Source organism: Diospyros lotus, chromosome 11 (genome assembly GCF_014633365.1).
Source record: "Diospyros lotus cultivar Yz01 chromosome 11, ASM1463336v1, whole genome shotgun sequence".
Classification (NCBI taxonomy): domain Eukaryota; kingdom Viridiplantae; phylum Streptophyta; class Magnoliopsida; order Ericales; family Ebenaceae; genus Diospyros; species Diospyros lotus.
Window position 1 is genome coordinate 23290673 of NC_068348.1, and position 14806 is coordinate 23305478.

General features: G+C 37.5%; 1 protein-coding gene across 1 annotated transcript in view; it reads left to right on the forward strand.

Annotated features, from left to right (window-relative positions):
- Positions 1-14806, forward strand: part of LOC127813143 (acetylornithine deacetylase) — a 45054-nt gene that overhangs the window by 8985 nt on the left and 21263 nt on the right. Inside the window, exon 4 of the mRNA XM_052353940.1 lies at positions 8750-8888. Coding sequence (XP_052209900.1) covers positions 8750-8888 — 139 coding nt within the window. The remainder of the gene's footprint in view (positions 1-8749; positions 8889-14806) is intronic.

A 14806-nucleotide genomic window follows, 5' to 3' on the forward strand; every position in this document is an offset into this window, starting at 1 on the left:
TAATGTATAGGATCTACTTTGGGGTTTTAGGGTTTAGAATATAACTTTATACAGAGTTGACCTAGAACAGTCAGGAAAATTTGATTGGACCTATAATAATTGGGATTCGTTTTGTTGTGTTAAGTTTGCATTGTACAAATTAGTTTTCTTTTTGATTGATTTGTATTTGTTCTCCATTTATTGGTTTTTTTTGTCTTGCGACTGTAAAGTCTTAGTTGCATAGGTTTCTGTTTTCTGTGCAAATTATATCAGGGAGTTGACTTATTTAGGGCCCATTTTGCAAGAAAAGGCCAATGGCCTAGTGAATTATGAATTGGTGTTTACATTCTGAAATATATTATTTTTCATTCCAAAACAATATATCTCAAATTTTTCCATAATTATTCTATTAAATGTTTTGCTCTGGGGAAAAAACGTACATAATAAACAAATCTAATGATGGTACAGTTTTGGCTTTAAAAAAAGGGGGAAAATGACACTCATGTTCCAAAAATATGTTATTGTATAATTAATTTGAACAAATGATAAACTAGATGATGTTATTTCATAGCATGTCTAATTGTTAAAAAGAAAAATGCTAAAAAGTATCTTGAGTACCCTATTACCCCATTTTTTGGTCCTCTTCCATGTAACAAAACGATCTATCTAGCTAACAAAGTTTTAAATTAAGTTCATTTCTCACATGTCAAAGAGATATTTTAGCCATCCTACTTGTTTATTTTTATTTATTTTGTTTTCTTCTTAGTTTTGTGCTATGTGAGGTCAAATACACAAATTCTAGTTTGTCAGTCATTTTTGTCTATGGCCTTCTCTTTTATAAGGCTCTTATAACTCTACCTAAGTCTTTTCAAAATTTTCTTGGTCTTTCTCAACTTCTTTTGTTAAATACTTGTTATATTACAACAATTCTTTTTGTAAGAGCCTCTCTTGTTCTTTTACTCACATGACTATACTATTTTAATTATGTTTGACGAGTCTTATCTTTAATAGGCGACACTTATGATATTATTTTAAATAACCTCGTTTCTAGTTTTTATCTTTTCTTGTATGGATGAACATCCATCTTAACATTCTCCTCTCCATTACACTCATATTTGCACATGTTGATACTTTACTACCCAAATTTTGTGACACATGTTAAAGATACAAAGATTCCTATACATATTTGGAGATTGATATACGCTATCCATGTTTCTATATTTTCATCCTAAATCTTTCTTCTAGGAGATCCTATCTTAACTGTATTTGTGAGTATTCCCTAAATTTAGTTTAGGAAACTTCCAATTATGGAAGAACAGTTTGTACATATTCTTGTAAACCTATAATGAGTAAGATATTGGATTTTCGGCTACCTTTGACATGATATTAGAGCCATAGGTTCATATTTCTAGGGTTGGCCACTATTTTTGTGGCTTTTGTTAATGGTAGCCTACGTTGATATCCAATCGACTTACATAGCTCCCCAAACCTTACAATTATGATAGACTCACAAAATCTAGTGGTACAATGTAAGTAGTTTTTGCTGGAAGCAATAGCATAGCCTCAAGTGGGGAGCTGTAGACCATTCAAGTAGCCTATAGACTAAATGGGAAGAACTACCTAAAGTGGTCCTAGTTGATTCGGATATTCTTGAAGGGCAAAGGGAAGTTGAGTCACTTACTTGAAACTGGGCCTAAAAAGGATGATCCCATGTATGTCCCCTGGGATGAGGAGGATTCGTTAGTCATGTCTTGGCTTTGGAATTCTATGTTGCCTGAGATCAGTGACACCGTTGTGTTCCTAAGCATTGCTAAGGAGATTTGGGATATTGTGAAGCTCACATATTCGAAGGTCCATGATGCTGCTCAAGTCTATGAGATCAGAACTAAAGTGGCAACCACTAAACAAGGATCTCGGTCAATTATTGAGTATGCCAATCTCTTGCAAAGTTTGTGGCAAGAGTTGGATCATCATCAGTGCATTTAGATGAACTGTAGTGAAGATGTAGCCATACAAAAACGGTTTGTTGAAAAAGAAAGAATTTATGATTTTTTTTTTTTTTTTTTTTTTTAACATAGGAATCGGAGGAAGCCCCGATACATAAGCCTTTGGCAGAGACCGTCACCTTCTCCCCTATAACCTATGGGTCCGGCCCAAACCGGGCAATCAGGTCGGTCCAAGGTAAGTCCGGGTCGAGACCTGTACCCGTGGCCCCCCGTGTAGATAGGCGATACCTACCGCATTGCCCAAGATTCGAACACACAACCTCGGCATACCCAGCCCCCGAATTTATGATTTTCTTGCTGGTCTCAATTTAGAGTTTGATGCATTGAGAGTTTAGATCCTTAGAAAGGAGGATTTGCCTTATCTCAATGAGGCTATCTCAATTGTTCATGCAGAAGAAAGACGAAGGGGAGTGATGTTTGACATCTCTCCTATAGATAGTTCAGCATTGGTCACTATAAAGGGGTTTGGTTTGGACAAACAACCTAGAGAAGAAAGGAAGGCATTAGATTTCTCAAAAACAATCAACAGAGACTCCCTATGGTGTAACTATTGTAAGAAGCCCAGGCATACTATAGATAAGTGTTGGAAGTTCCATGGTAAGCCACCGAAGGGAGGACAACCAAAAGGATAGGGATAAGTGCATGTGGCCAACAGCCATCAGCCCGCTAAAGTACTAGATTAGGCAGACACAATGGAGCTCAACCGAGAAGAGATTGAGAAACTAAGGAGTTTGTGGGGATCATTGGAGAAGAAACATAGGACAAGTACTTGCATTCTAGCTTTCACAAGTATATCTTCCTCTTCTCGTCTTTCATGCTTCGGATATAACTCTCCCAAACACCTGGATCTTTGACTCTGGAGCCATAGATCACATGACATGTTTTTCTCACTGATTTATATCCTATACACCATGTCCTAGCACAAGGAAAACAACCATGGCAGATGGTTCATTAACAATTGTAGCTGGCTAAGGAGATGTTGTTATAAATAGTCATCTCACCCTTAAAAATGTCTTTCATGTGTCTAAACTTTTTACTAACCTTGTGTCCATCTAGAAGCTTACTACAACAACAACAACAACATATCCAGCCTTTATCTCACTATGTGGGGTCGGCTATATGAATTCTAGATTTCTATGTGGGTTACGCCCCAACAGATAGTTTGTCTAGAATTCATATTTGGATCCGACTAGATTTTACGCTGGCTGTCGGCTACTTAACGCAACCCTCCTCCTTTATCCGGGTTTGGGACCGACAGTGGATAACATCCCCTGACGGAGTAATGATGAAATGAAGTTTCAACACCATCTTCATATGGAGAAGTTTCATGAGATGGTGGTGAATGAAGATAATTGATATAGTTGTGTTCTATCACTTAGTTGACATCTAGAAGCTTACTACCGGTTCTAATTATAGTGTCCTCTTTTATTCATCTTTCAATGAAATTTAGGAACATGACACTAGGAGGATGATTGGGCATGCTAGGGAGAGAGATGGACTTTTCTACCTTGAAGATCTTAGTGGACAGGTTCATAAAAGGAGAATTTCCCCTTTATCTTTCCTAATTAACTCTAATAAAGATAAGCTGTTGCTTCATCACTTTCATCTTGGTTATCTCTCATTTAGAACCCTTAAATTGTTGTTTCCTTTACTATTAAGAGGTTTAGATGTTGAAGACTTTCATTGTGATGTGTGTGAACTTGCAAAACACAAGAGAGTCTCATTTCCTCCCACCAATAACATAAGTTATCTTCCATTTACACTTATTCATAATGATATATGGGGTCCTTCTATTGTCTCTAGCATTTCAGGGGCTCGATGGTTTGTCTCTTTTGTTGATGATTGTACTCGTGTGGTTTGGTTATACTTGTTAAAGACTAAATCTTAAGTATGTACTATCTTTCTAATTTTCTATAACATGATTAAAACTCAATTTGGTTTGGAAATAAAGAGGTTTAGATCTAACAATGCTAAAGACTATTTTAATCAGTCTTTATCCTCTTTCTTTCAAAAAACCGATATCATACTTGCATATTCTTGTGTTCATAACCCTAAGCAAAATGGGATAGTTGAGAGGAAGAATTGTCATCTTCTAGTTGTTACAAGAGCTCTTCTTTTTCAAAGCAATGTTCCAAAATAATATTGGGGAGAAGCAGTCTTGATAGCCACATACCTCATTAACCGGCTACCTTCTAGGAGTTTTGATTCCCATAGTCCAATTCAACTCCTCACAAAATTTTTCCTGGGTTCAATGCTTCTAATGGTCTAACTCCTAAAGTGTTTGGTTGCCCTTCTTTTGTCCATATTCACACTTCAAATAGAGGCAAAATTGATCCTCATGCCCTCAAATGTATCTTTGTGGGGGTATTTTCCTCTCAAAAAGGCTATAAGTGTTATCATCCTCCTACCAAGAAGTTTTTTGTCTCAGCTGATGTGAGTTTTGTGGAAGATGCTTCCTACTTTGGTTGTCCTTATCTTCAGGGGGTGGCTGCCTTCTTGGAAGATAAGGACAGGGATATGTTTCTTTTGAACCTTCCTTCTTCTTCCTCTTTCCCTCCTATGGTCTCTATCTCAAAGGACTGACAAGACATGATACAAAGGGAGAAACTTCCACCTTCCTCTTGGCCACTATAGGTGTATTCAAGGGGAAAAGCACCAGTTCCTCCACTTATGCAGGCTACACTATCTGAACCAAATCTTGAACCTGGTATATCTACTCCCAAACTTGAATTAACCATTAAACCTGCAATTGATCCTGACTTGGGTGACTTTGAAGAGCATGATCTCAATGACCTTGATCTTCCCATTGCCATCAAGAAGAGAACAAGGACCTATACCAAACACCCTTTACATATGTTCATGTCCTATTCAAATCTGTCGCCCAATCACAAAGCTTTTCTCTCTAGCCTACACACAATTCATATACCAAAGACATTTTCTGAAGCAATAGGCAATGAGAACTGGAAGAGTGCCATGGAGGTAGAGATGGTAGCCTTGGAGAAAAATCAAACCTGGGAGTTGGTCAAACTACCAAAGGGAAAGAATCCGATAAGATGTAAATGGGTATTCACTGTGAAATATAGATCAAATGGGTCCTTAGAAAGGTACAAAGTAAGGTTGGTTACTAAGGGCTATACTCAGACATATGGGGTGGATTATTTTGAGACTTTTGTCTTGGTAGCAAAAATGAATACAGTGAGGGTGCTATTGTCCTTGGTTGCTAAGGCAGGTTGGAATTTGCAATAATTTGATGTTAAAAATGCTTTCTTACGTGGGGACTTAGAGGAGAAGATCTATATGGAAGTACTAGCCGGGTTTGGACCAAAGACAGATGAAAAAGTGGTTTGCCAAGTTGAAAAAGACTTTATATGGATTGAAACAGTCACCAAGTGCATGGTTTGGAAGATTCACCAAAGTCATGCTTGGCATGGGATATAAATAAAGTGAAGGTGATCATGCCTTGTTTGTACATCATTCAGCCACAAGGGGAGTGACTGCATTACTTGTGTATGTGGATGATATAATAGTAATCGATAATGATGTGGAAGACATGGAATTTTTAAGAGGATGTTTGGTCAAGGAATTTGAAATTAAGGAGCTGATTCTAAGAAAGGAATCTTTATATCTTAACAAAAATACATACTTGATTTGTTGACCAAGACTAGTATGCTGGGAAATGGGGCTGTTGACGCACCTATTCAACCTAATCACTGGCTAGGAGAAGTGTAGCAGGGTAGTATGCTTCTTGACACCTTTCTATAGCTTCTTACTGCTTCTCTGGTGCAGCTTGCATGGCTTCCTTCCAATCCGCTAATTCTTCCTGCGTTTGGCCCATGGCATCTTGGGTATGGGACATCCCAACTTCCATTGTCTCCAATAGCTTCAATCTTGTACTTTTGCCCAGACTTCAATTCACCACTTCACGCCTTCCAATCCTAATTCCAATCAAACAACGGCTGAGAACCACCTCCTATTTCACTTACAGAATTTGATTCGCAAGTGAAACGATCCTCAAATTCGAAAAGCTTATGGGAACTGCTTCTAGGCTCTGAATCTTTTAGCAAGATCGCTTCTTGAATCCATAAATCTGAACCGAGGTGTTGAAATTTAACAGAAATTAACAAGGGTGGGAGAAGGCGAAAGCCTAGAACTGCTTCACCACCCTTCTATGACCTAATTGATCTTGGGTCGATCTCGATCAAACAACCAAAAATCAACGAAACTCACAACTGTGTATTACCTCTTGTTTCGTCTTGAACATTAGACAGTGCACTTCTCTGATCACACCCTCATGGCCTTCATTAGCCAATTCCGATGCCCAATCACCATCCAATGGCCACCTCCTGCTTCGCCTTCCACTCTCGCTGAAATCCCAGTGCACCGGTTGGGGTCCTTTATTGTCAAAGCGTTGCTCAAATACGCTTCCAACTCCCAAATCGATGAACCCCCCAATCACCACTTATCTCTTCATCGTCGATTCCTGCAGTCTGACCGTGCCTACTCCGTCGACTCCTTATGGACCCACTTCGTTGGTAGCTAACATCGCTGGCTCTGATACCACTTTGTCAAGCCCTTAGTTTATGGGCTGGACAATTGAGGGAATTCTGATTGAATTCCGAGAAAGAAATGAATGTAGGAAGACATATAGAATGAGGGGGAGAGAGAGAGAGAGACAAAAATGAAAGAAAGACTTTTGTATTATTATCCAAATCGTCTTCCTCATACTGCTGTAGGTCTTTTATAGAGCCTCCAACAACTATAACAACATTCTAACAATATAACAACTAACTAACATAACAGCCAAAACAGTAAGCTAATTCCCTAACCACTTAACTCCCATCTAGTTAGCAACTAACGGCACATACGAGTAGTTATTAACGACCATTTACTGATTCACCCCTAGAGTCGTGACAGTTGCATCCATATATCCAGTTTTTAATCTAGTTAACTTAAAACATCTAGATTTTAAAGTGTTTCTCCATATCTCGAGCTTAGTAGTATTCACTCCTCTTTTGTCCCATCCACCATACAATGTCATCGTCAAAAAGCATATAGCAGGACACCTTTGCCTGGATATATTTATTAAGTTCATAAAAGGGCAAAGAGGTAAGGGCTTAATGCAGATCCATGATGTAATCCAATTGTAGTTGGAAATGCCTCAATATCTCCTCCACATGTTTCTACTCCATGACACATAACTTGTATGTAAGCAAATTTGGATCCCTTCCTTCTCTAAAACCCTCAAAAAGACATCCTTAGGAACTCTTATCAATTTTTTTTTTTCTAAATCTATAAACATCATATGTGAATAACTGTCACGATTCTAGACCACAGTGACAATGAGCTAACCAGGGCTCGGTGGTTGAGAAAGGAAATGAAAGTGGGAGTCGGGTAAGAAGGTAGAAAGAATAGAGGGTTAGGGAGAATGCGAGAGAGATAAAGAGAAACAAAGTAATTTTGTATTCAATCTTTTTCATGCCCTTCTCCCGTGAAATGGGAGTAGTACATATAGGCACACCGGGTGGAGATAGATGCAGCGGATCCTTCCCTCCCCAACGGTTGCAACAGAGTGTTTTGTCTTTTCCTAGGGCCTTTACACGTGGCCTCCTATAGCTAATAGAATCTGTTAGCTAGAATATGACTATTAGCTGGAATATAAATGCAATAAAGGAAATACAGCAAACAACATAATTGAAATGCAATAAGGGAAATACAGCAAACAAACAAAAATGAAAATGCAAAATGGACCATAGCCGTGACAATAACCTATCAAGCATGAAATCAAATTGGTGCCTCAACAAGTATATAACTTCAAATATTAGCCTATCAGGCATGAAATCAAATTGGTTTTCAAACACCTTAGTTTCTCTTTTAAATCCTTGCTCATTAGCTTGATTCCTTGATTGTGCCAAACCCATTTTTCCCACAGGCTCAATTTTGATCATGGTTAGTTTAGCCTTTATTCCACTGTTTCCTAAACTCATCTCCTAGGCATTTTGCATCAATTTAGGATATTATAAAACTATGTTTGAAACTTTGATTACTCTTTTTCAATGGTTAAGTTAGATTGGGTTTGGATGAGTTGAGAAAAATAAATATATCCACCCCATTGTATATTTCTTATGTTTGTATAATAGAAAATGAGGAGTTTGTCAAATGTGAACATACTAGCCTAGTAGATGTTTGTCTTCCAAGAAATCTCTCTTTGAAAACCCAAACCCTTTCTGTGTTATTACAATTAGTGTCAATGGATTGACTTTTCTATTCCCATGGAAATTTATTGTTTTAGTTTTAAATAACAGAAAATAACAGAAGTTTTTGCTACTTTTTGGCTGTATGATATGTGTACGTTCAATCATTCCTTTTAATTTAAATTTTTACAACCATGATACTGAAACTACATCAACCAGATTTCATGTACTTTCAACCCACTCAACCACAGGTTTGAGGAGGACTTCCTTGATACAGGTAGGGTGGGAATAACTTAGAGGATGGCCCATCTTAAGTCTAATTTGTTCTCCATGCATAAAAGGGCAATATTGCAAACTAGGAATCGCTACAAATGGCTTAGTTGAGCCAAATGGTTAGCCTGTGTAAGGCATTCCCATGCTTCAATCATATACATATATACACAATACACATATACCTAATGTTCAACAATGAAGAAAAAAGCTTAAATATTACTTTCAATTCTGTCTAATGTTGATGAAGTTGTTTATTCCTACCAATAATCTAAAAGATGCGATGATGCTGTATACCTGCAGGCTATAAATCCTTTAGAGTTAGCTATGGAAGCAGTTAAAGAGATTCAATTGCAGTTTTACAAAGATTTCCCTCCGCATGATCAAGAGCAAGTGTATGGATTTGCAACACCATCAACTATGAAGCCAACTCAATGGAGTTGTAAGTTTAACCTCTAGACAACTTTCCTATGTCATTGGACATGTCAAACAAGAATCAAACGTGTCTTTTTCTTCATTTGTTTAAACTTGAACAAAACAAAGAGCCTAAGTAGGAATACCTTAGGTATAGTTGGAGATGAACAAACAAACTGTTTTCTCAACTTGTATTGAACTTAGATGAGGTATTTATACATGAGCAGGCCTTGGTTTGCTCCTAGATTACAGGGTTACAAAATACAAATTTAATATGGTACAACAAATAAGATAGCATTTAAACTTAAAGTAATAGTTCTATCCTATCTTTATGAACTACTTTATCTATAACTTCTTATCCCTTCTTTATCATCTCAGCTTTCTTTAATTTTAAAACCTTTCAAACTCTTCTTATCATCCTATCTCCTTTCGGCACATAACAAGTATTTTCGTATCTTCTCCCTTCAACAAAACTAAATAGGTTTTGGATGAGGGCAAGCCTTGGTAGCATTGGTAAGGTTGCTCCTTTGTGACTAGAAGGTCACAGGTTGTGTACAAAAACAATCCTCCCTTGATCCTTGCAAAACAGGGAGTCTTATGCACTATAGGTGCACCATATTTAATGTTTTTGTTGGATGATTTGAAGTTAGAAAGGAAGAAATGTGGCCGAAGATAAAGGAAGGAGGCGTGTGTTGTAGAAAACAGATGGATAATTCTAAGTGTTTAAAAGTTAAAGTTAAATATATTCCTAAAAGTTAGGAGATAGGTCCCCTAGTTTTCAGGGGATAAAAAACCTAAATTCTCTCCTAATTTATAGGAGAAAAGTAAGGGTGTATTATGTATAAATTTCCCACATGTTTTTATAAAAATTAATCAAGCCTTTTGATTGTTTTTGGCTTGTTTCATGGTACCAGAGCCATCCTTACAATCATAACCAGCCTTTGTTCGTTTTTCAACCTTTGCTTGTTTCACCCATGGCCGATGCCCAACCTAATCCTACCCTAATAGAAGCTTCAGCTACCAGCTCTTCGAGCACTCTCCCTCCCTTCTCCTTCTCAGCAAAATTTTCCCAGTCCCCATTGATAATCACCCTCTACAAATTACTCAACATAAGTAAATGGGAGTAATTTCAGAGAGGTTCTAATTGGTGATGTCGGTGATTAATGGGAAGGGTAAGGTAGGATATTTAATAGGGTTTATCCCTACTCCACCAACAACTGGAGCCACCTATGGCGTATGGGAGGCAAAGAACTCAACCATTATTGCATGGTCGATAAACTCTATGGAGTTTAGAATTGGCAGGACTTATCTCTTCTACAAAACAACAAAGGAGATTTGGGATTCAATGCAGGAGATGTACTCGGACCTGGGAAATTCATCCCAATGCTTTGAAATCAGGTCGGCCATAAGATCTACCAAACAAAGTAATCTAAGTGTTATTGAATATTTCAATATTTTGGTAGAGTTGTGGCATGAAATGGACCTTTTTCATACTATTAGTTGGGAATCTCCTACAGATAGTCATAAGTCAGTAAGATGGTAGAAAAGGATCAGATTTTTGATTTCTTATATGGGCTTAACACTGATTTGGATGAGGTCAGGGGAAGGATTTTGGGTTCAAAACCCTTACTAGCCCTTAGAGAAGTTTTTGCAAAAGCCAAGAAGGAAGAAAGCAGGCGTAAAGTCATGCTACAACAAATTGATCTTATCATAAACCATCAAAACTCTGCACTAGCCACTGCTAGACAGGGGGAGATCTTTCCAATAAATCAGGGAAAGGAAAAATTGTGGTGCGATCATTGTAAGAAACCAAACCACACGAAGGAGATATGCTGGGATATCCATGGAAAACTAGCTAATTAAAAGCCAAGAATCAGAAAGGAAATACCAAGATCAACAACATATGTTGTTGAAATTTTTACAGAACCTAAAACTGGTACCAATCTGAATCTTTTTGAGGAACAAATTCAGGCCTTGTATAGGCTACTCAATTAAGGTATTGCTACTCAGCCCACAACATCTATAGCATTGCAAGGTAGCACTTTATTCCACTCCTCAATTTCAAAAAGGCTTCCTAAGAATGTGTGGGTTGTAGACATGAGTGCATCTGACCATATGGCAAGTTCTGAAACCCTAATGACTGACTATACCTCTTGCAAATTACCCATTAGCATCTCTATGGCTGATGGTACAACTTCTCTTGCTTTGGGTTTTGGAACGGTGTGTGTACCACCATTGAGGCTGAAATTTGTCCTACATGTGCCAGGGTTAAAATGCAATCTTTTATCAGTTAGTAGGGTAACTAAGGATATGAATTGTAGTGTAATTTTCTCTTCATCCCATTGTTTGTTTTAAGATCAAGTCATCAGAGAGGATGATTGGTAGTACTAAAGCAATGGGCGGTCTTTACTATCTGGAAGGGATCCTCCCAACTCTCCTACAAATAAGGCAGTTCTAAATGTAACTTCCAATACTGAAGTCTTGTTATGGCATAGACGTTTAGGACATCCTAGTTTTCCTTATCTTAAATCTTTGTATCTTTAAATTTTTATCAATAAAGAGCACATTTTTTTCGTGTGAACCATGCACTCTTGCTAAACAGCCTAGATCTCATCATTTTATTCAATCTTATAAACCTTCAAAACCCTTTTATCTGATACATAGTGATATTTGGGACTTTTCTAAATACCCTAATATCTTAAATCTTTGTATCTTGAAATTTTTATCAATAGAGAGCACATTTTTTCATGTGAACCATGCACTCTTGCTAAACATTCTAGATCTCATCATCCTATTCAATCTTATAAATCTTCAAAACCCTTCGATCTGATACATAGTGATATTTGGGGTCCTTCTAAACAACCTAATATCACCGACTCTAGATGGTTCATAACATTTATCAATGACCACTCTAGAGCTTATTGGGCAGTGTTCAAAAACGCGCTAGGCACTAGTCGGGCGCCAGGCTGGGCCTAGGCGGCCACTAGGAAAAATGATATATTTTTTTTCTAAAAATCTTTTGATGTAATTTGATATTATTTTTAGGTAAATCAAAGTTGAAAAGACAAGTGAAATAATGGAATTAAGATTCAGAAAATAAACTATTATATAAGTTATAAGTTCAAGAAGGTAGAAGCAGCAATAATACAACATAAACCATATTCGAAGAATCTAAGTCTAACTATCTAATTGGTCTTCTTCCTCTCCATATTCTTCCAATACACGATCTTCATCGGACTCAAAATCAAATTCATTGATTTCTTGCTCATCTTCTTCTTCTGATTGAAAATCATCTTCATGAAACTCTCTCATCCTAGAACTTCTTCGAGCTTGAAGCATCTCGTTTGCTCCCGATGCTTCACCAACCACTTCCCAGGTGAGCCCCGTACTAGGCTCAACTTCATCATCTTCTCCATCAACGATCCATCTTTGTGCATTACTAGCAAGTAGCACATCAACATTCATTTCCTTCTCCCTTTTGTGCTTGTTCTTCAATTTCGCATTAAATTGAACATAGACTAGATTGTTCAATCTATTCACGTCTAGTCTATTTCTTTTTTTCGTATGTATCTACATAAATAAAATAAAAGCAATAACAATATAAATGATAACTGAATAAGGATAACTAATTGATAGTAAATAAATATAATTCATATATACACTAACCCCTTCAAAAGTGCTCCAATTTCTTTTATAACCAGATGAACTAGTGGTTAACGAGAGAATCTTTCTCGCCATTCGTTGCAAGTTTGGAGTTTGATTTTCATAAGTCATCCACCATGTAACTACATAGGTCAAACAAATATAAAGTAAACAAATTTAATTTATACACTAATACACAATAGAAAGGATTAAAGGAATTTTATACCTAGATTATAATTGTCATCATTTTTAGCACACCCTTGAGTTGCCCATGATTTTCCAAAAGCTCCATCTTTACAAGTATACTTTGGCGACTCAACATTTATAACACGGCCTTGCAATTCACCATCATAATGATAAAACATCTCCACAGAGTTAAAAAGCCCATCCATCACTTCATTATCAAGTTGTATATCCATATCCTTGAAAAAGTAGTAGGGATTCAAAAGGTAAGCTGTAAAATGTAGTGGACTATCTAGCCTATCTTTCACCCTTGCTTCAATAATCTCCATAATAGGCTTATAGTTCTTTTCAAGATTATTTATGGCCTTCTTAATATCTTCCTTTGCTTGCTTAATATCTCCACATAAAAAGCCCATAGAAGGCTTTCTATTCGCATCAACAATTCGAAGCACCTTCACCAAAGGTGCAAAAACCTTAAGGCATATAGTCACACCATTCCAAAAAGCAATGCTCATCATAGTAGCTTAGGCTGCTTTCCCTTTAACAATCTTTGACCATTTGCACTCCCATTCAGAGCTGGTAAACATTGCCCTTAGTTGGGCCTTTTTCTCCATCAAACTCTGCAAAGTCAAGAAAGCAAAAGCGAATCTAGTGACTCCTGGTCTCACTATATCTCTCTTCTTCGTAAATGACCTCATTAAGGACAAGGTCTTATGGTGTGCATAAATGAAAATTGTGAAACTCTTAGCCAGATCAATGACTTTCTTATACTTCAGCAGTTATCCAATACTTCCGAGCATCAAATTGATGGTGTGAATAGCACATGAAGTCCAAAAGATATTTGGCCTCTTCACCTTCAATAATTTTGCCGCTCCCATGTTGTTGGCAGCATTGTTGATTACTACTTGGATGACATTTTGTGGCCCAACTTGCTCAATGCACTTATCTACATACTCAAAGATAAGTTCACTTGTATGTGCTTCATTTGAAGACTTTCTGGAAGAAAGGAAAGCAGTACCTGCATTAGAATTAACACATAGGTTCATGATGCTCCTCCTTTTTCTATCTGTCCAAGCATCTGTCATAATGGAGCACTCATTTCGTGCCCACTCTTCTTCATGCTTCTTCAATAACTCTTTTGTTCTGTCAACTTCCCCCTTTAATAGCGGTTCCTTCAATTGGTATTGACTGGGAGGTTTGAAGCCCGACCCAAATTGACCAACCGCCTCAACAAACAATTTGAAGCTATCATTGTCAATAGCATTGAAAGGTATACCAGTTTCATACACCCATCTAACACAATATTCACGAACAGACTGTGTTCTCTCTTTAAATAGTGCTTCACTAATAGTTTGTTGCCTTTGGGTCATTCTCGCACTCAAACAAGTTTCAGGGCTGATGGAGCTAGCAAACTTATCCATAAGGCCAAGAGTACGAGACGTTTTTTTGCTGCCTAACTCTTGCAATTCATCTTCATCATCCCCTTCCACCATTTCAGAGATATTAACAGTTGATCTCATCAAATCTTCCTCCTTTTTCTTATTTTTCCTCTTATTCTTTACCTCGGCAATAGCATTCTTACATTTGGCTTGATCAGTTGGAGAAGATTTTGGACATGCAGAAACATTTCCAGAAATATGGCCAATGTGTTCTTTTACTTTGTAAACACCTCCAGACATAATTTTACCACACAACTTACATTTAATTTTATCCATATTCTTCGGATCAATTAACATTCCATACTCCCATCCGACATCATTTGACTTCCTTTTAAGAATTGAGGAGGCCTCGGACGATGCTCCCGTACTTCCAATCCTATCCGAATCATTCATTTCACTTCTTGTTTTCTTTTTTTTTCCCTGAGTAGTGAATAATTGACATTGAAATTTAATTAAAAAGAGTCAAAGACATCTAATGAAATAGATCAACAACTGTTGCTTGCTGCTGCTACAAGCAGCAACGCAAGCTTGCGTTGGTGGAGGAAGCTGGAATGATGGATACATACCGCAGCAAGACAAGATCGGCGACGAGAGATGACAGCCAACATATGAGATTGGTGGCGACGAGAGAGAACGACCAACAGCAACAGGTGAGGTCGGCGGCAACGAGAGAGCAGGACTA